The 22,905-nt window shown below is 48.2% G+C and overlaps 1 protein-coding gene across 1 annotated transcript in view; it reads left to right on the forward strand.

Annotated features, from left to right (window-relative positions):
* Positions 1-22,905, forward strand: part of SSH1 (slingshot protein phosphatase 1) — a 1,301,854-nt gene that overhangs the window by 1,122,856 nt on the left and 156,093 nt on the right. Inside the window, exon 11 of the mRNA XM_069619458.1 lies at positions 12,319-12,365. Within this exon, the coding sequence (XP_069475559.1) occupies positions 12,319-12,365 (47 nt within the window). The remainder of the gene's footprint in view (positions 1-12,318; positions 12,366-22,905) is intronic.

Raw genomic sequence — 22,905 nt, forward strand, 5'->3', positions numbered from 1 at the left:
AAAGAGGTGAAGAAGACAGTGTGTCACCTTGTGCCAATAACACAGTTGTGCTGGGGCAATTGTAATCAGTAAAGGTTGTCTGCTCCTGTGGCCCACCGCTTGCTGGTCAAGTGGCACAGCGAGTAGAGCGCTCGCTTTGACATCCGTGCAGAGCCTGCTAACGCAGGTTCGAAACCCGGCAGGGCCAAACTCAGCCTTTCATCCTTCCGAGGTCGATAAATGAGCACCACACACCGTGGGTAATAATAAGCAGCGCTCAGATACCTGAGGGTTCGTAGCGCTATATAAATGTGAAATTATTATTATTATTATTGCACTGCACGGCGGTAAGTTGACTTGCACATGCTACACCGTTATACTTTGGCAGGGTGACTAGTCTGACAGAGGATATGACCTGTGCAGCAAGGGTGCTTTGTAACCTCTCTGAATATAGTTACTCTGACAGAATGTGCGCCATTCATCACACATGGATGCAATTTTGGACACTTTGAGAGAAATTGGGCGCAGCTCCTGAACTACTAGTGAACTTGGGGCCACTCGACTACCAAGGCAGAGAGGCAGCCAAGGTCAGACACATCAACCACCGCCACCCTACATCTCTGCCTGGCCAGCACTGCAGCTTTCCCCTCTAGGACGGGATGGGGACCCTGCCGGGGCACCCTGCACCCACTGCTGCTTTTGAGGGACAAAATATCCATCTGGGAGATGGACGCCCAAGGCCAATGACTTCACCCCCCACCCCTCCTGTCCCTCTAGCTACCCTGCGTTACAGCTTTTCCCCCTGCAAAAGGATGGGGACCCTGGCGGGGCTCACTGGGACGACTGCTGGAAAAGGACCACAGAAATGGGGATCGTTGAGTAAAAGTAGTGTTCTCTGTATCAAGTGTGCGTAGCATGCTCAGAAAAAAATGACCATCTGCATTACTACCGGCAACATTTTTGAAAAGAGCTGCTACTTATGTCGGCCAATTTTTCCTTCTGCAAAGCAGCCACCTTCCTCAATGCAAGGCACTCCCATCACTGGCCCCCGAACCTCCCCACTACCCTTTCTCACCCATACCACTGACACTGCAGCCACAGTTTCTCCCACCACAGTAACCCTCCACCCGCACATTACCAAGTAATATATGTAGTACTTACATAAGTCAGCAAAAGCTTTTCAGTAGCCGCAACTGCAACAGAAACATAAAAGAATTACATTCAGTGCTTTGCCTACCAATAACACATCCAAACGGTCTGGCATATATCTGTACATTTTTCAGCTCCTTCCACCACATACATGAATCTTCTCAGTCATCTACCTCCACAGAAGGCTGGACTGCACAGTGATAGAAAACTGGCATAAGACCAATGGGTGTATGGCAACCCCCAGCACACAAAAAAAACATTGCACAGATGGCTAAGTGGCAAACTTCCCTCCCAGGGAAACAGCACTGTTCAGCTGCACTGGGGGGCGTTTTGTGCGCTACCCCGGCAAGTGTGTTCCTGGCCACCCCAATACCTCCCCAGAGCACCCACTTCCCTTCACAACACCAACACTACAGGCCCTGTTCACCCCCATCCCAATAGCAATGTGCCCTCCACCCACTATAAAATGTTGGAATAACCAAAATTTCATACGTACATAACAAGGGAGAAGCTTGAACTGCTCAAGACCTGGAAAGAGAAAAACAAAACATATATTATCTGTGTCAGCCCACCCAAATACCAGACCACCCATATTGGCCCCCCTTTTGCATTGGCCAGTACATTTTGGGCACCCCGGCGCCAGACTGGCACACCAATGTGCCCCTCTGCGCCAAGGCAGGTATAGTAAACAAAGAACACAATTCAAAATGGCAGGCTGCCCTTTAGCGGGGGTGGAGGGGCCCCCTACACCGCTGTGGAATTTTCTAACGTGAAGGGGGATGCACCTCTCCACCCCCACCCAAATTGGAAGGGTGTCCCATCTCATGTAGCCCTCCCCAGGGGCAGATAAGGGGGGAGGCTGTCATGCACTCCTCCCTGGGCTCAGGCGTCCGTTCTTAGGAGCGGATATCTGGTCCCAGGGAGGGCTGCATGACATGGCACCCACTCCATTGTGGGCGGGGGGGGTCAACGCCCCATCCCATTAGAAAATTTCCCGACCCTTTGGGGTGCCCCACCGCCCCCGCCCCCCCTAAAAAGCGTTCCACCATTTTCACTTTTTTCCTTTGGTAACCCAACTCCCCTTGGTGCAGAGGGGCACATTGGTGTGCCAATCTGGCGCCGGGGTGCCCAAACCTTACTGCCCCATCTATTGGGGGGCCTGTCCCACCATTTTTGGCGGCCCTCTCCCCCCCCACTCCAAATGGGTGGCGCCTCATGCAGGCCTCCCTGAGCCTCCTACAAAAGGCTGCGTGAGGTACACCCCACCTCCATTTGGGGTGGGGGGGGCCACCACAAAAGGTGGGGCAGGACCCCCAATAGATGGGGCAGTAGGGTTTGGGCACCCTGGAGGCAGTTTGCCACACTAATGTGGCCATCTGCACCAAGCGAAGTTGGGTAAACAAAAAGAATAATACAAATTCACAGGCTGCTTTTTAGGGGGGGGCTGAGGGCCACCCTAAATTGGCAGCGAATGATGTACTGCAACAGGGGGTGGCCCTCAACCCACCCCCCACCCCAAATGGAGGGCCCCACCTCATGCAACCCTCCCTGGGCGCAGATAGCGGGGGCCCCACCTCATGCATCCCTCCCTGGGGTCAGATGCCCCTTCCTAGAAGCAGATATCAGCCCCCAGGGAGGGTTGCATGAGGTGGAGCCCTCCATTTGGGGTGGGGGGGGTTGAGGGCCACCCCCCGTTGCAGTACATCATTTGCTGCCAATTTAGGGTGGCCCTCAGCCCCCTAAAAAGCAGCCTGTGAATTTGTATTTTTTTTTTGTTTACCCAACTTCGCTTGGTGCAGATGGCCACATTAGTGTGGCAATCTGCCTCCAGGGTGCCCAAACCCTACTGCCCCATCTATTGGGGGTCCTGCCCCACCTTTTGTGGTGGCCCTCTCCCCCCTCACCCCGAATGGAGGTGGGGTGTACCTCACACAGCCGTTTGTAGGAGGCCCAGGGAGGCCTGCATGAGGTGTGTCCCCCATCCATTGGGGGTGAGGGGGGGGCACCAAAAAGGTGGGCCAGGACCCCCAATAGATGGGCAGTAGGGTTTGGGCACCCTGGAGGCAGATTGCCACACTAATGTGGCCATCTGCACCAAGCGAAGTTGGGTAAACAAAAAAAATAATACAAATTCACAGGCTGCTTTTTAGGGGGGGCTGAGGGCCACCCTAAATTGGCAGCGAATGATATATTGCAACGGGGGATGGCCCTCAACCACCCCCACCCCAAATGGAGGGCCCCACCTCATGCAACCCTCCCTGGGGGCTGATATCTGCTCCTAGGAAGGGGCATCTGACCCCAGGGAGGGATGCATGAGGTGGGCCCCCCCTATCTGCCCCCAGGGAGGGTTTCATGAGGTGGGGCCCTCCATTGGGGTGGGGGATTGAGGGCCACCCCCCGTTGCAGTACATCATTCGCTGCCAATTTAGGGTGGCCCTCAGCCCCCCCTAAAAAGCAGCTTGTGAATTTGTATTATTTTTTTTGTTTACCCAACTTCGCTTGGTGCAGATGGCCACATTAGTGTCTTGGCACTAAAGAGGTTAAGGTTGCCTGTGGAGGGCCATCACTTTTGGATCCCAACCCTGGGGCTGGACAAGCGAGGGAGGATCACCTGGGTAGGGGAGACCAGGGTTGAAATTAGTGCAATACCCCAGGGAGACGCGGTATCCCACGAGACGGTAGATGAAGAAGTCGTCCCAGAAGCCTTTTGTGGGATATGCAGGTTCCATGGTCCCTAACCCAAGAGAGAGGCAAACATAGCACCCCGGAACAAAACCTGGCAAGGGAGAGGACACGATAAGACAAAGGCTTAACTCCAATCCTATCCCTTCTTTGTCTTCCCCGAATTTAGATCATAGGAAGTACTATGAAGACCAAGACCCTCATGTCAGGGTGTTTGCAGTAAAGGGTAATCTGACACAAAGGGAATCACATGTATTGTATAAAAACAGGGACAGGGGATTCCCCTCTCTTTTGCCAATCGCCTTATAATAATGTCATCTATAGACATAAATCCCCTTCTTGTCTTGTATCCCCCTCCCCATTTCCATCATGTATTGGGACGAGGAAGAGGCGATCAAGGGCAATAAAGATTTCCCCTAAGGTTAGCATATGAAATCAGGAAGAGGCCTACTACTATAATCCACCAGTAGACTGTCCCACTGATAGTCAGGCATGGTCAGTCAACCCAAACCGTTTACAACTGACTCCACTTGACAATTACTTCGGCTATGAAAGGTGCCAAGAAGTACAAGCAAGCTGAGATTCCTGATTGGAAAGTGGAGGCAGCAACACAAGAAGCCTGGGAGGACCATAGGGGAACGGAACGCTTGGACGCTAGCCAGATGTACCATAGGAGTTGCAGCGTGGCAAAGGAGCTGTGTCTCTGTGAAGCCAGAGGAAGGTGAGGTGCTGCTTTTTAACTGTGTGCAGGCCAGTGCGCGTTCCCTTGGGACATGTCGGTCCCAGCGGTGTCTGAGGGGCAGGTGGTGAAATCCTGACCTCACACCCCGTATCCCGAGGAGCTACTCGCCAGCGCTGCGCTGCCTGGGTGAGTCTCTGTGATTGAGAGGAACCCAGCGGCATGAGGATGGCTGGAGCAGGAGCAGCGGCTTGAAGGAGAAAGCAGAAAGTAAATCGGTGAGCGGGAAAAAAGAGAAAGCAAGGAAAAGCAGTGTGTGCAAGGGACGCAAAGTGAAAGACAGTAAAGTGAGAGGGCAAGCAACCCGAAGCAGGAAAGGGGGGGCAAGCCACTTGACAGATTGAAAAGCAGAGTGATAGAAAGTAAGAGAGGGTGCGAGCAACCCGAAACAGGAGAGAAGGGTGCGAGCGGCGAACCTACAGAGTGAAAACAAATGAAAGATAGCAAAGATAGGGTTTGAGCGACCCAAAACAGGAATGTAGGGTGCAAGCGACCTGACAGATGGGAAAAGTTAGAGATAAAGTGAAAGAAAGTAAAGAAAGGGTGAGAGAGACCCAAAAACTGGAACGGAGGGTGCGGAAGACCCTCAGGTTGGAAAGAGAAAGTGCAAGAGGCATGATACAAGGAAGGAACGTGCAAGGGTGCACGAGCAAAGGACGGAGAGTGCCAGGAACATGCTAAAGTCAAGAGGAGTGTACAGGAGGCACAGCAAAGGACAAGGGTGCAGGTGTACATCTTAGAAGGAAAGAAAGGTCAAAAAGAGACAAAGACCAGGTGGAAAAGAGCAAGAGGCAAAGGTGCCCAAAAAGAAGAAACGGAGTACAAAGAGAGGGATCAGGAGTCTTTGTGGTCATGCAGGGGAGGAGCCAAAGCCCAGTGTTTTCAAAAGTCTGACACTACCCCATGGAAAGAATTGTGTGTTAAAACGGTGCATCTCGACAAGGTGAACTTTTGTGTGAAACCATAGGGGCCTAGGCTTGGGGGAAGGGAACCCTGAGAGGCCCACAAAAGATATTGTTGAACTTGAAGATAGGCTTAAACCTTGGGGAAGGGAACCCTGAGAGGCCGAGCAGGAACTGTCTTTTTATTTGGAACTGGAAGGATTGCAGCTTGGGGAAGGAACCCCAAGAGACCCGGAAAACCCCATGAGACCCAGTACCATTGTGAACTCTATTGATTTACGGCAAGAGCCCTATGTGGAACCCTTTTGAGTTGAACTATTTTGAACTGGCAGAACTACATCTACTAGTAAGACTACCTGAAACCAGCTGTGGTTTGCATTTCCTTTTTTACCACCATTTTTTCTTTAAGAAGAACCCTGAACACATTTTGTCTAAGAGTGAGGGCAAGCATATGTTTAGACACAGTTGGATTATGGTTTTGGACTGGATGACGGCCCTTAGAAGCAAAAGTTGAGTGAACCAACCCTTTAGAGTTAGGGCCAGTTAGGAGTTCCACTAACCCAACAAAGTTTGTGAATAAAGGTTTTCGAACTGTGAATTTTGAGTCTGTGTCTCTCTTGATACCCTGCCTGTGCCAGAGCACCCTCAGGTGAATCTTCCCCCATCTCTCCTACCCTCAGAGTCTCAGCAATCCTTGCTATCATCATTTCTGGCTTAGACTACGCCAAGTCCTTCTACCCGGGGTGCTCCTGCCTGTCGGCTCAAAAACTCTAGCAAATCCCAAACTCTGCAGCCAGACTCCTCCTTGCCCTCTCACTGAGAGAACAGATCGTCCCAGCCCTTAGAGTACTACAGTGGCTGCCAATCAGCCTACAGGTGACTTTTAAGACCATGTGCATCACACACCACGCTGTCATGGCTACAGGCCCCAGAACACAAAAACCACACCATCTAGTGATGGGGGCAATGGGTCACGTGACTCACTTCTGTCCATTTGGGATCTATAAATACAGGGGCCCTGGCTGGACTCGGTCCTGGCACCTTTGGTGGCAGGCTCATATAGAGATGTGAGCAGGAACACTTTATTTCAGTGCAGGAGTGCTTTTACTTTATTTCAGTTCAGGAGTGCTTTTATTTTACAAGAACTTTCCAGGAGCTGAAAGCCTTTATTCCAGAGAACATCCTCATGTGCTGACTCATCGATGCTGCAGGCAGGCTGAACCTGGTGGGCGTGGCATCAGAAGCTCAGTTATATAAGCTGCTCCATCCTTAAGGCCGGTGCTTCGCATTACTGTGTACTTGCGTGCAATGTGATGCTCACCGCCGCTTGGACCAGTTTACTTACCTTTGAAACCAGGCGTTTTCCTGCATACTCACCTCCAGGAAACCGGTGCTTCATCGCTTCATCTGCAGACTCATCTCCTGACCTCCAGTGATCTTGAGCCCGACGCTGCAGCACCGCACTCCGCATCCACAAACTCGGACCCTGTGAAGAAGAAGAAAGATAAGGTTAGAACATCTGTCCTAGTGCCGCGTTGCATTTGAACCCCGCGCGCCCCCTAGTTAACAATTTACTAGCTACTGTACCGCTGCAGCTTCCTTCCTCATTCCCTCCGGCTGTGGCCTCGTGCTCCGCAGATTCTGCCGGGCCGGCAACATCACCTGCAAGGGAAGAAAGCAAAAAAGCAAACAACAAAAGTGGAAATGACAGCAATACAAGACAACAAACTTTTGGATCCCAACCCTGGGTCTGGACAAGCGAGGGAGGATCACCTGGGTAGGGGAGACCAGGGTTGAAATCAGTGGAATACCCCAGGGAGACGCGTTATCCCATGAGACGGTAGATGAAGAAGACGTCCAAGAAGCCTTTTGTGGGATATGCAGGTCCCATGGTCCCTAACCCAAGAGAGAGGCAAACATAGCACCCCGGAACAAAACCTGGCAAGGGAGAGGACACGATAAGACAAAGACTTAACTCCAATCCTATCCCTTCTTTGTCTTCCCCGAATTTAGATCATAGGAAGTACTATGAAGACCAATACCCTCATGTCAGGGTCTTTGCAGTAAAGGGTAATCTGACACAAAGGGAATCACATGTATTGTATAAAAACAGGGACAGGGGATTCCCCTCTCTTTTGCCAATCGCCTTATAATAATGTCATCTAGAGACATAAATCCCCTTCTTGTCTTGTCCGAGGGTCCGAGAACCTGTTTTGACAAGACTTTCATGGATCGGACTTGTCTGGAAAACTCGTGGGGGGAGAAATGAGGAAAGAGGGTGGGGGGCCAGCTGCAGGAGGGCCACAGTTCGCAGAAGGAGAAGAGGGGGAGAGGACGAGAGGGTGGACAGGATGTCTTGGGTTTTAGAGATGAAGTGAAAGGCAACGGCCGTGCAAACGGCCTGGAGCGGGTGCCAGGAGCGGTAGAGACTGCATCTGGGTTGGCCAAATCCTTGCAGATTTTGAAGAGTTCGGCTGAGTTATTAGATGCCGCAGAGACACAGGCTTGGATGTGGGCCCTCTTCTTAGCATGGACAGAGAGTGGTATTGCCTTTGGAGTATATAGTATATAAAATACTGTATGATCTGAAAACACCTGTGTGATTGTGTTGGCACCCAAAGCCAATTACGTGCTGTCTGGCATTGCTGCCTCTAGCTGTCCGGTTGATGGTTCTTAAGAGAGTTTTACACGATCATGATGACATATGCAAGGACCAGCCTGAAGAAACTGCAATTACCTTATTCCTGAGGTGGATTCCTACCAGACTTTGAGAAATACCACTCAGCGTTTACAGTCAGAGACCTGGGTTGATGGCTAGTGGAGGACAATTCGGTTGGGGATTTGTGGGGCAAAGTAGAGGTGAACGAAGTGGGCCTGTTGTGCTGATAAGGCCCATGCCTCTGGTGCGGTGTGAGAGGAATCTAGTGACTGACTTTCTGATGTATTCTTTGGTGAAGGTCTGCAGACCACATGGCCGGAACCTCACCTGTTCACAGTGGCCACAGTGTAACCCGACAGTCACTCTAAAAGGCAAGACCTTGTTGTGGCCTAACTGGCTCTTGAATGCTTTGACACTTATTGGAGTACTTTGGTAGAATGATTGACTTTTGTCAAATTGAGATGGTATAGTCTGGGTGGCTGTGCACCTAAGGGGAGTACCACAAGCCTGGGAGTGTTGGACCTTCTGAACTCGAATATACGAGCCGATGGATTAACGAGGCCGTCAAAAAAGTATATAAAACTTACGTCAAGAAAACCACATGGTAAACCCTAATCAATACAACGCTGATGGACAATGAAGATGTAGGAGGAGGCTTGCTCTCTGCCTGGTCCAGGGACTCTAGAAGGGATGTGATTAATGCTGAATGTCTCACCTGGTGCTTTTGTATGAAGGACCCCTAAATATACGTGAGCATCTGCGATTGTCACGTTCAATTAGGTTCTTATTGTATCCCAGATAAAATGTTTCTAAGGGGCCTGCTAGACATTGCTGCTTGCTGGGCTTGCAAACAAGCCAGGCACGTGTCACTATACGTGTTATGTGAATGTCGTACAGTCTCACATTTCACGGACCAGGTAAGAGCATACATTACTCGGGCCCTGGGTAATGCCTTGGAGGCCACATGCAAAGTATTAATTATGGTATAGATGAGGGCCTGGTCTAAATGTCACATGGTAACAGGATGTGGTTAAAGAGAGTAACCATGTTGGTCAGGAAACTGATCCTGCCGATCTGGAAGTCACTGAACTATCTCTCTTTCAAGAAGTGGAGAGCCAATATAACCAAAACCTACACAATGGTGTGGTCTATCTTTAGACTCGAATAGTTAGAACTGAAGAAGTTAAGGTAGCCTGCTCCCCTTGGAATGCACTGGATAAAGCAATCTGTCTTGATTGTACAGTGTCCATACCCCACGTGTTTAGGATACTCGTCTTACTGTTATCTAACCAGTTGTCATATTCTAAGAGCCTGTTGCTTATTTGCTTTCTTTTGTAAAGGATAAATTCAAATAAATACTACTTTAGGCACTCTCTGCATCATGGGGCATTTGATTGGCATCAATTCCCCTCTATTTACACTCCTCTGCAAGCCCTGGCAGAGAGCAAGCTTTCTCTAGGCAGACCTAAAAAGGTTTAGAATTTACACCTGATTAAATAGTCTAAAATTAATTGAAACGAGAATGTGTAGATGAGATTTCACAACACGGTGGGAAGCATAACACATTGCGTCGTTTTTTTTGTAGAAAATGTGCTGAACCCTATACTAATCATTTAAGGCAACATAAAGGCAATGCTTTAAGATGTTGATTGATTTAAAGATGTATAAGTTCCAAGCTTAGTAAATTCCCTCTTCAGGATTTAACTGCTAGGTATTTGATCCAAGCAAACATTGATAATTTAATGACCTTGACAGCCAAGGGGTCTTTGTCAACGATGGGCCTGGAACAAACTCAATCGATCAGCAAATCGCCAGGATCAATTGTATCCTCAGTGTCACATGTACTAGGTAGTAAGGCACTATCAAGGGCTTGCTAGCAAAAATACTGCTGAGTTGCTAGTAATTCAATACGTAGTTCAGAAATAAATCATATGTCTATAGTTAATACAGAAGTTAGAGTGGACTGGTTGGTACTTTGTTGTGTATCCTCGAATCGTACAAAATGAATTTACACAAGTACTCACTGAAATGGAAAATAAAAAATAAAAATAAACTGGGCTTCCGTCAGGCACACCAAATGCCCTATACCTAGAACTGGGGGTCTGTAATATAGCATCACAGGCTCGATTGAGGGTTGGAATATCCATTTTGAAGACAAATTTGGCGCTGAAGACAAATTGAGGCGCTGTTACAGGAATAGTTTGTTTTTTTAGTTGCATAATTGTAATTTTGTCTTAGTTGCGTATTTATAATGTGCTTAAATGCCCAGAGGTTTCTAAGCGCGGACCCGGGGCTCAAACCTGTGTTGCTTTTTGCTGTCTTGCTTCCAAGGCGAACACGTTGCTGCTGAGCTATCCTTCCGGGACAATTAATATGAGACTTACTTGGAGGTGATGCCCCTTATAATGAACTGTAATAATGAGTTTTATTTTTAGTTTATATGAATATGTTAGGGAAGCACTTCTATAATTATTGTTATTATATGGTGACTTGGTCAGATTGTATTACTTCTTTAATTATTCTACTTAACACTGTGATTGGTTTGGTTTGGATTTTAATATTATTGATATGCTATTTCTTAACTGCTGTTAATGGAGAAATCTTATTTCAATGAAATATGATTATACACAAGTACTAAGGGACATTTGTTTTCAGACCTAGAAGACACAGGACTGATTATACAGGTGCTCATATTTGTGATAATTATTTGTATAATTAATATTTGTAATAATTTACCTAGTTGAGAAGCAGTGTATGAGAGCATTGTATGTATGTAACAAGTAAAAGGTGGCTGCATTTCATGTTCAAAGGATTTGTAGACATGTAGAAAATATTACAACAATTAATTTAGCCAAGGAGTGATTTAAACACGTTTTAAATGGGCCAATAACTTTGATCACCTTCTCTCCATCTTCAAATGCAAGTTGCTATTTAAAAACTTTGATTCAAGGATTACAGCGCCCTGTGATGGACAGACCACTCAGAACAAGGATATGTGTAGAAAATAGTTTTAAAATTGTTTTATTAAGACATGCAAATGTATCGTATTTGCAGTTCTGCTACAGTTTTTCCCAATATTACACACAAATATTTAGTTCTAATTACTCAGATTCTCAGTTTTATACCTTGTATTTTTCCCAGAACCTGCCTTCAAATGAGCCACATCGCATTACTGTACTAACTTAATCACTTGTCTCTGTCACATCCTTGCAAGTTCTCCTCTTCCCCACAGGCCATGCATGCACCCCCTCGCCCGCCCCATCGCCTCATTCCTTTTAGCCAATGATTCAGTCAATGACTTTGCTTCTTCGCCACACAAAATGACCAACATTTGAGACATCACGATCGCACTGGTATCCTGCTACCTCTTGTTACTGCTCCTTCCTAACTTTCTCTCCCAAGTGACTTGTCAACATCCTCCTGGCTGCATACCAGTCATTTGCACTTGTGGTCCTCAATTGCCCCAGAAATAATCGAGGAACTAACACCACTGATTTTCTCCTACCTCTCCTATGTTCTCGTACTTTCTTGCATCAGGAATTTTCTTATTGGCACTCCTTTTCGTCCATCCCTTTTGTTCCAGCCAACTGCAGCGGTTGAGCTCAGCTGGGCATTGTATTCTTCCTCTTTCACTCTTTCTCTCTATCTTACAGTCTCTCCCTCCTCCCCTCTTTTCTGGTCCCTTTAGAGAAGAAAAGGAGGTATTAAAGGTTCTGCTTCAGACTGATGAAATAGGTACTCCTCCTTTTAGAGATTTGTATTCGGTAAAACCCACATTACTTTAAGCATTTTCCCTTGCATCTCTCTCTGTTCATTCCCACCCAAAATCTTTGCTTTTCAAAATGTTGAATTCTGCTCTTTCCTATAACAGAATGCTGACTACATCTCTACTGCATGAGGATGCCCAATTTCACCATTATGCCACTTGAACATGTTTTTCTTTCACTGCTTTCCCTCTTTGTACTTTTTCTTTGCATTTGATGTATAAGGTCACTCAATACTTTGTGGGATAGTTTAGCATATGGAAACAGGAGTTTTCTATAAACGTAATACTGTTGTCAAAGTGGACTAGAAATCAATATACTGTTGCGTGAATGTATAAAAGGAAAGTTGATTCCTTAATCTGCTGATACCTGCATGATTCCTGCTAAAAAAGCTAAACCAGTGGTACGAGGGTCTGAGTTTAATCTTTTTTGTTTGTTTTATAGGGCTCGGAATGGAATGCCTCCAATCTGGAAGAACTCCAAGACACTGGGTAAGTAGTCGTTTATTTCGGCATCTTATTCAACACAGCATTGCAGCCGGAAAGCAAAGGAATATAAATAAGATGACTTCAAAGTAAATTGCAACGATTATAGACTCGCAGGATTCAGTTTGTAGATTAATGGGGCGCCTGGGGGTGTGTGTATAGGGCATGTGCATAAGCGGGAACCCCCCTGCGTGTCTGATAACTGCCAAACAATATTTATCTTGATAGGACCATACGCTATTAGGCACAAACCTCATAATAGCTTATCATGAGAAGAAAAGGGATTGTCTTTTTATTTTCCTTAAAATTGCTGTTCTTTGGAACGATTGGGAAAGAAAATTGGCCTTATTTTTATGTAATGATCGAGGGAAGTGAACTGTACCCAGGGAGCCCATTTGTAAACACATGAGGGCGAGATGAAAACAGTGGCTGATTTTCTTTGTGAACATTAACAGCTGTTTTGTACTGAACTTCCATAGACCTTTCAATTCATAGCAGGTTTAATTATTTTATTTGGTTTGAAAAGTTGACATGCAAGGGAGTGCACTAGTAACTACCGTACTACAAACTTCTAATTTAGCAGGTCATACATCTTTATTACTTCATGCTGTTAGGCTAACATTTTGCTCACTGGGCTACCTTCACTGATGAGGATCTGACATATTTAACTATCCACCTGTTGGAGCTAGCCATCACCACAAGCAATTTCTTCTGGCACTGAGTAAATCAAGAGCACTTTCTTTCTGATGATCACTGGGTCTCCTTTTCAATTCATGATTTAGTGGTGGAGGAATTAAATTGGATCTGTATGGCATTTTCTTTTCGATTGACAGTTGGTGCACAGCCGGAAACCCTACCTTGACACAGCTGGATGCCGGGTTGTATTTTATCAACATTAGTTTCTGGCTTTTTGCATCATTTGGATTTCTTCTTTTGGTTGTGTGATGCCCCATCTGGAGGTTGCTGTACCATGATCTCCATATAAACTTGTAAGAAAATGGCTACGTTCTCTGTGCGCTGTACTCTGTTAATCGTTGTCTATCTGAATTTCAAAACAGTTAATTTAGGTGGAGTTTTTAATATCGCCTTAAGAACTAACTTGCCACCACTCTCATTAAAAGGGCTGAGATAGTTAAGTCTTTACGTCCAGCCATCACTCCACATTTGGATTGAAATAAAAGGGATGCTGAACATGCCAGGGGTGGGGGAGGAGAGGAGTAAAAAGCATCAGGCATAAGAAAATATGGGACTGATTCAGGTTCACACCAGTAGACATAAGACTAAGCATCTCAAAAGTGGCATGTAACTCAAAGGAAGTTTACGCGCATTTGTGGAAGACAAATTGCCTTTCAGTCTGCCTGTGGCACTCAGTTCGACGGTCTTTGCAATCTCCATGATCGTCTCTCTTTAAATAAAAGAGATTGTTTATGTGGGAACTCCTTTGGCTAAAACCTGCTAAGGAATGTAGAGATAATGAGAATCTTAAATGGCTACTAACGAGATATTGAGAGGGAGAACCTTTTATCGGCCGCTATTGTTTCCTAAGATAACCACCCCAGCCTACTGGGAAATTGCTACCCAGAGAAATGATGGTGATTGATGTGTGCTGCCAATCTGCCCCAAATATCATGGCCTGCAACATCAACCCAAGACTCAAGGCCCATACCCACAGGAACCAGACACTTATTAATGCATGGACACTACAGGTTACAGTTCTGATCAAAACTCTTAATAGAACTTTGCAAGGATGCATGCATCACACTGTACAGTGATTGAAAACCAAAAAAGGCCTGTATAGAATACAATGAAACAATGCCTAACAGTATATTGTAGGACCACTAAACACCATTACAGGGCTTGCAAAATCTACTAGCCCACTAGCATTGCAAGGCTTTTTTATGAAGGATGAGCACCATTTGCAGAATACCCGACCTTGCTGGCGAGTATGGGGATGTTAGAAACTTATTTTGCATTTACTGCAAACACTTTGTTTGCAGAAACTGGCAAATGTAAGTTTCACTGTGCATGCTTGGTAGTATTGCACCAAATATGAAGTGAGTTTATGGCGACATGCACCATTTTACAAAAAGCACTGGTAAATATTATGTCAACAGTCACATTGGGGCAAGTGCATTTCTCTTAGGTTGAGTATGTAAACAAAGGAACTCGCCCCAGAAGGTCTAGTGGTTTTTTAAATAATTTGCAAGGCCTGCCACCACCTTCTACAACTCAAATGGGCCAGCAAAGACGTGACTCACAAGAGAGAGGGATGCACTGCCAACCACCCAGTACAGGAAATATCCCAAATCTATTTAGAGCAGAAGCACATTTTAACAATTTGAACATCCAGAAGAAAGGGTACTAATACTGGTACCAGTTTTCTTAATTCCATTAATTATAAGTTATACCAAACATTCTCTCATTTCCCCAGGCACTCCACAAATATCTGCAGTTTTTCAGCAAAATAAAGACCTGGTAAAAAAATAATAGTATTATAGTGCAGACAGACCCTTAAATTGAATATTCGAGGGGATTGGTTCCTCCGATGTATTCCACATCTATGACAGGTAATCACCACAGCTGTGCTGCTTTGGAAAATGTTCTCGACATCTGTGTCCTGCATCAATGATGTCGATACGCTGTCCTGGAGGGCCTCCGTCGAGCCGACGTCACCGGATGTTATCAGTAGGAGGCACAACGCCCGTAGCCTCAGTTCTGTTTTTTCCGCGAACGTGTTCGCTTCGGAGATCTCGGCGCGCCTCGGTTCTTATGTTCTATCGGTTCTTCGAACTAGATGTTTTGTGAATATATCATGTCTTCGTCGTCTTCTACCCCGCGGTCGGGATTCATGAAGTGTCGGGACTGCGGTTCCAAGATGTCACTTACAGACCCGCACAACGTCTGCCTCTGGTGCCTCGGCAAGGGCCATGCCACTGATGACTGTGATGATTGCCAGTCGTTAACGTCGAAGGCCTTGCGGGAGCGGAAGAAGAAGCTTTCTGTAGGTAGGGTTTCCAAACCCCGAAAGTCGAAATCCGCTGGGCTTTCGACCGACGATTGGAGGGGTGTGTCTCTGTGTTGTCGGCGCAAGTCAGGGGGTCTCGTTCCCGGAGTGGTTTCCGCCATTCCTCTGCCTCCTCGGGGCACTCGCGGAAGCGCCGTCACCGGTCGCCTTGCCCGCCAGACGGCAGGTAGCTTGTCCTACCAAGCATTCCTCTCCTACGGAATGGGAAGCATTTCCTAAGGAAATGATGGCAATTTTCGAGTCGCAGGGCTCCATTCCGTCCACGCCTTTGAGAGAAGCCGGCAAGGAATGCGCTCGCTAGGGCCACCGTACGCACGCCTTCAGGCTCGGGCGATCGGCGCGATCACCGGGAACCTTCGAGGTCCCGGTTGGACAAGGTGGATTGCTCTAGCCATGCCCACTCCAGGTCCCGGTCCTCGACGCCCTCGAGACCGGTGGAGCCTGTGAGGTCTTCTAAGAAGACGTCGACGCCATCGGCGCCATGTCCGTCGAGGGACTCTCTCGAGCCTCTGCCTCGGAGGAAGTCATTGACGCCATTGGCGCAGAGGCCGTCGAAGGACACGCTCGGGGCACCTCCCACGAGGCCTGTGTCGAAGCCATCGGCGCCAAGCTTGACGCCGATTCCATCGACGCCCTTGAGGCCTTTTGTGGAGGTTGTACCGGAGGTGCCCCATGCATTGGTGGAAACTCCAAGGAAGGCCCTGAAGAAGTCAGTGAGGCTTTTTCTGTGCCTTCAACCAGGGATTTATTCCAGCCTCTGGATTATATCTTGGAGGTGGATGAAGGGTCTGAGGAAGGTTTGGTTCCTGGTGACCTGTTATCTGGGCATAGCCAGTTGGAAGACCTGCGTCAATATTTGCACAACGCCAGTGGTCTTGATACCTCCCTTGAGGTTGAGTTTGGCAGTTCTGAGCCTGGTACGCATGCTGAATCTTCGTACAGGTGCCTCATGTCGAGGGTGACGGAGTACTTGGGGTGGTCTGCGCCACCAGTGGATTTTCTGCAGGATGACCTGACCGATTTCCTTGACCAAGGTCCACCCACTGACCCGGTGCTGCCATTTCATATGGATTTACAGAGAAGGGTGGCAGCAGCTTGGATTGCTCCGGTGTGTCTCCCGGCAGTGAGCAAGTTGTTGCTGAAAAAATACCATCCAGCCAGTAGCGATCCCTGCTACTTGACTACGCACCCCACTCCGGAGAGTTTGGTGGTGCAGGCGGCTACGGCCCAAGCAAAGCAGGCGTCGTAGCCTACCATCCCTCCTGATAGGGATGAAAACGTTTTGATGGCTGGGCGAAGAAAGTGTTTTCTTCAGGGGGTATGGCTTTACAGGCAGCCAACTGTGTGTGTGTGTCATGATGCCTACCTCCAAGGTGCCAGACAAGACCCAGCTACCGCAGAGGAAGACATCATGTCTTCAAGGGAAGTCACAACAGCCTCAAGTAGGGGCTCTTTGGACTCGGTCCTGGCGCCTTTGGCGCCAGGCTCATATCGGGCCACAGTCCTGGCGCCATAGGCGCCAGGCTCATAAAAGGGGACTTTGTGTTAAAGGTGCTTAGTGTTAACTTACCTGATGCAGACCATGCTGCAACATCCAGGCCTTCTGAGGCCTGAATGGGACTACTTTATCTTTGGAACTACTTAACCACACGGGTGTGGTCAGGGGAGGAATACATACCTGAGAGGAAGGATACATACCTGGAACTACTTTGAAGGCTATTTAAGCCAAGCCCAAGCAGCAACTCACGCTTCGCGTTGTTCTGCATCTAGCAGCTGGACGCTCACCGTGTTTGCTCCTGCATTCTGTCTTCTGCCACTCCTGCCAGCATCCTGGAACACCTGCAAAGAGAGAAGAGAAGAGAAAAGGGTAAAGAAGAGTCCTTAACTGCTAAACCCGCATTCCGGAGACATCTCGCCGACGGTCCTGAAAAGGAAGACATCCATTTAAAAGCACATTGCATCGATCGCTGCAGCGCCGCATCTCACTCACCTGTACAAGGTACCACCACGTTCTACGGCGACATCTGGACTCGCAGCCACATCACCGCGGCTAGGGAGAAAAAGTCAAGAATAAAGGTGAGAGGGGAAAGAAAACAAGGAAACCTTAATTTCCATTACAAAGCTCACCTGTTGGGTTATTCCAACTTCATTTCGGGCCGGTGCCGCATCCTGGCATTTCCGGACCCCAGCCCCTAAGGGGAAAAAGACACATCAGCGTTAGTGGGCGCATGAAAAGACATTACCCAAACGCCCATTAAAGACTTACCTGATTTCTTCTGGATTGAGCTTCGTTTCGGGTCGGTGCCGCATCCAGGCATTTCCGGACCCCAGCCCCTATGGGGAAAAAAGACATCAGCGTTAGTGAGCGCATTGATACAAGGACACTGAGAGAACTCTCATCAAGCTCACCAGAGTCTCATTCTTCGGTTCCACAGCTCTTCTCGGAATAGTTTCCGCACCTGAAAAAGAGACAACGAAAAATTATTATTGCGGAATCATACTCATTAACAGAATCCTTACGGTACTATACCGGGAAAACAAAACTTGAACCCTCTACAATTAAAATCCCAGTGAAGTAACTGGATACAACGCGCCCCTGCATGAGAAGCAGGATGGAGAGCTCAACCTTTCAAACCCTAAGGTGAGACTTCACGTGGGGGTCGCAGGAGGGTTTCGTAGAGGGGTGAGAAGGGAGCGGGAGGCTTATACTTTCTCCCGCAGATTGTTAATACTCCCTTTTCCCATACAGAAAGATATTCCTGCGAGCCAGACAAGCCAGATTCGAAGGTCCGGTCCAGTCCATCTTCCGGGTCCTGCGCTTCACCATAGAAGAAGCAACAACACTCCAAACCAGACCTATGCCTCCGTGGGAGTCAGGTGAGCGTAACAGTGTGCCCTAGCACGTTTCACTCACACTCTGTGGAATTGTGTGTCTTTGGCGGCTGCACATATTCCTGAAGGGGAGGAACGGGATGGTTTTCTTGCCCTCATTCAGGATGGCAAGGATGTCATGTGTGAATCCGTTCAGTCGGGTCTGGACGTGGGAGACTGTGTCAGCCGGTCCATGGCGGCGAGCACCGGGATGTGCAGGTTTGCGTGGTTGCGGAAGTCGGGGTTTGCTCCTGACGTACAAGCCCAGCTTCTCAGCATGCCCTTTGATGGTGAACATCTTTTTGGCAGCTAGGCTGATGAGAGGTTGCAGACCTCCAAACTGCAGCAAAGTCGTTGAGCGCTGCAGTTCGCCAACCTTTGCCTTTTCGTCCTAGGGGACGGCAATGGAGGGGAGGTTCCTTTCGATACTACTCTTCCTTTGGTAGATCGAGGGGAGCTGCAAGTCAAAGGGGCCCCCGTAGGAGTACCAGAGGTGGAAAACAAGGTACTCGAGGTGCCAAGGCCGCTCGGCAGTTGCCTCTTTGCCCTCAGGCACTGCCGCAGCCGCTTCGGCTTAATCATGAGGCCATGTCCCATGGTTCGCCGATTGGGGGAAGGCTGGCGCAGCATCTTGTAGAATGGTGTGCCATTACTTCTGATGTGTGGGTTCTGGAGATCATAGCCCACGGCTACTGTCTTCCTTTCTGGCAGAGGCCTCACGGCAATCCACCAGGGAATCTCTCTTGGAAGAGTCTGGATCCGCTCCTTGCGCAGGAAATCAAATCCCTGCTGGAGAAAGGCGCCATAGGACTGGTGCCTGTAGCGGAGAGGAACAAGGGATGGTATGCCCCATATTTTTTGATCCCTAAGAAAGACTGGGGATTGAGACCCATCATGGACTTGCGTGGTTTGAACAAGCTCCACAGGAAGGACAAGTTCAAGATGGTTACTCTCTCTCAAGTCCTCCAGGCCCTTCAACTTCAGGACTGGTTGGTGTCTCCTGACCTCAAGGACGCTTACTTTCATGTGCTGATTCATCCCAAGCACAAGAAGTACCTGAGGTTCGCGACTCACATTTCCAGTTCCGGGTCCTGCTGTTCACATTGACCTCCGCCCCGAGGGTCTTCACCAAACTCATGGTGGTGGTGGCAGCGTATCTCAGGAAAGGGGGGATTCACATCTACCCCTACCTGGACGATTGGTTGATCAGGACGCGCTCTCCCGAGCAAGTCCTGGATCATCTGTCAGTCACCTGCCACTTCCTTCACAAGCTGGGCTTCTCCCTCAACTTAAAGAAGTTCCACTTGACACCTACCCAGCGGCTCAGTGCTCGACACATCTCTGGGGCAGTGTTCGCCTCCCCAGGTGAGGGCTCATCACATTCTGCAGATGGAGCACAAGTTTCAACATGCCCAGAGTCTCCCGGCATTCAAGTTCTTGAGGTTGCTCGGCCTCATGGCATCCTGCAATCTTCTGGTGCCGTTCAGGTGCCGCCCTCGGTCGCCCAGGATCTTCTGTGGTGGGCTGTCGAAGGCAATCTGATGAAGGGGGCTCCATTTTGGCTACCCTGGACGGAGGTGACGATCGTGACGGACGCATCCCTCACGGGATGGGGAGCTCATGCCAACAAGTTGACAGTCAGCGGTCGTTGGTCTCCGTCGGAGTCCAGACTCCATATCAATCTGTTGGAGCTGGGGGCCGTCAGGCTAGCCCTGAAGGCTTTTCTGCCGGCTGTGCGTGGGAAGACTGTTCTGATTCTGACGGACAATACAGTGGCCATGCACTACCTCAACAAAAAGGGGGGGGCAGGGTCTCTCCCTCTGTGCAGAGAGACGATGCAGCTCTGGTTCTGGGCCATCCAGTAGGAAATTTCGATCTCGGCAGTTCATCTGGCCGGAGACGAAAACGTGGCGGAGGATGCTCTAAGCAGGCAGAGCACAGTCTCTCACGAGTGGGAGCTGGCTCAGGAGATTCTCCTGGAGATCATCGCCCTTTGGGGGACCCCACAAGTGGATCTCTTCGCCACCAGTGTCAACCGGAAGTGCGAAATATTCAGCTCGTGGGAATTTCCTCCAAGAAGAGCCTTGGGGGACGCGTTCGTGGTGGAGTGGTCCTTCCCACTGCTGTACGCGTTTCCTTCAGTTCCTGTCATTCCGCAAGTGCTGCAGAGGTTACGGAGGTTCGGTTCCCGAATGATCCTCATTGCTCCGGCATGGGCCATGAGAACGTGGTACCCGGACCTTCTCGACATGTACATATGCCATCCACGGCGTCTTTCCTACTGAGACAATCTGCTTTCACGGGAGGGGGTTCAGGTTCTCCATCCAGAGGTCCAGTCTCTCAACCTTCATGCTTGGCTTCTGAAAGGTTGAGGTATAAGGATTGGGACCTCCCTGAAGACGTGATGGAGGTGTTGCTTTCGGCCAGAGGGCCCGCAACAAAGTCCCTGTACCGTTGCCGTTGGAGAAAGTTCTGCGACTGGTGCAGGGTTAAGAATGTGGATCCTTTTTCATGTGCCATTCCTGTGGTTCTGTCTTTTTTGCTTTTGTTAGCCCACAAGGGCCTGCAAATGGGTACCTTTAAAGGTTACCTAGCGGCGCTGTCCATATTTAAGCGCTTGTCTGAGGAGTGTTCTTATTTTAACATTCCTTTGATTTCTCAGTTTCTTAAAGGACTAACTAATGTGTCCCCACCGTCATCTTTCCAGGTGCCCGGTTGGGATTTGAACCTGGTTCTAAAATTCCTAATGGGAGCTCCGTTTGAGCCTTTACATTCTTGTCTTTTGAGACTGTTGACCTTTAAAACTGTATTTTTAGTTGTGGTTACTTCCGCTCGCAGAGTGAGTGAGTTGCAGTCACTATCCGCTAAGCCACCCTTTACTGTGTTCCATAAGGACAGGGTTGTCCTTAGGGTTCGTCCTTCTTTTCTTCTGAAGGTTGTTTTGGAATTTCATTTAAGCCAGAAGGTCATTCTTCCGGCATTCTATCCTTCTCTGCATCCTGGTAAGGAAGAGGAGAGGCTCCATAGGTTGGATCCTAGGAGAGCGTTAAGCTTCTACATCTCACGCATGTCCCGGGTCAGAGTGGATGATCAGCTCTTTGTAGGATACGCTGGAAGGCGTTTGGGTCAAGCTGTTACTAAGCAGACCTTGTCCAGATGGATTATCTTGACCATCTCGGAATGCTACCGTCTGGCGGGTAAGGACCCTCTAGTAGGCTTGAGGGCCCATTCTACTAGGGGTGTGGCTGCCTACACTGCGCTGCAGAGGGGTGTTCCCATTCTTAACATTTGTGAAGCAGCCACATGGGCCTCTGTCCATACTTTCGTCAAACACTACTCCCTGGATTCTATCCATGGGCAAGATTTTGTATTCGGTAAGGCAGTCCTCTATTCTGCAATTTGATTGGGCATTCTAAAATTCTAAATTCTTTTCCCACCTCCTTACGTTGGTACTGCTTGGGGAGTCTGTCATAGATGTGGAATACGTTGTAGGAACCAATCCCCTCGAAGAACAAGTTACTTTCTTACCTGGTAACGTTCTTTCGATGGGATGTTCCGACGACATATTCCTCATCGCTCCCTCCCTACCTGCCTCTCTACAGAATTTCTTATGCGATTGCAGCTTCCGTTTCCAAAAGGCTTTCTGTAGTCATTCTGGCAGAAGATTGGTGCCACACGTTCTGGGAAAAAACGACAACTGAGGCTACGAGTGTCGTGCGTCCTACTTATAAAATCCGGTGACGTCGGCTCGACGGAGGCCCTCGAGGACAGCGTATCGACGCAGGATGCAGACACCGAGAACATTTTCCAAAGTAGCACAGCTGTGGTGATTACCTATCATAGATGTGGAAAACGTCATCGGAACATCCCATCAAAAGAACATTACCAGGTAAGAAAGTAACTTGTTCCTTTCATTAAATACGAGCCAGTGCCGAATAGATAAAGTATAAGCATACCTTTTGCCCAAGTCACAAGCTGAGCTAAAGAGTAAATAGTGTACTTCAGTGGATGCAAGACATGTTCAGACACTCCCACTAAGCCGTTCAGCGGCGTGAGTAGCCTGCCGCTATTCAGAGAGGTATATAGAAAAGTAGAAAAAGTACTTCTTTTATTTCAGTTGTGGTTCAGAGAGGGCATGCATCCACAAGGCAGTGCACTTTAGTAAGACATTTAACATGAGCCTTGCTAAACGTTTTTATTTTATATTTCTAAAAACCCTCCTCGATCCACACTAGAAATTGAATAAAGTACTGTTGGTAAGTGGGTCCTTCATGAGTGGGCAGGCTCAGAACAGGCTCCTGAATTCTACCTAGAGTGTGTGATGAATTTAGGTGCCTTAATTGACTTGTGAATATTTGTCTGGCACCAGAATTTTGAGAGGGAAAGTGAAGAACTGCCCATGAAAATTCACCAAGGCCTAATGGTCACTCGGCTTTCGTTGACATCTGTACTTTAATAACTTGTTACCAATGAGGTCTAACATAATAATTCTTAATGCCATAAACATTATGATATATTCGAAGTAGCTATTTGCAACGGTCTCTGAAACAGTTAATCAATACCATGTCATTGCATTCAGAATGCCTTCGTGTGAACTTCTCTGACAGGTGACATTCCTTAGGTGAAAAAATATATTTATGGTACTTTTTA

The sequence above is a fragment of the Ambystoma mexicanum genome, chromosome 10, assembly GCF_040938575.1.
Source record: "Ambystoma mexicanum isolate Mex_15411 chromosome 10, UKY_AmexF1_1, whole genome shotgun sequence".
Taxonomy (NCBI): Eukaryota; Metazoa; Chordata; class Amphibia; order Caudata; family Ambystomatidae; genus Ambystoma; species Ambystoma mexicanum.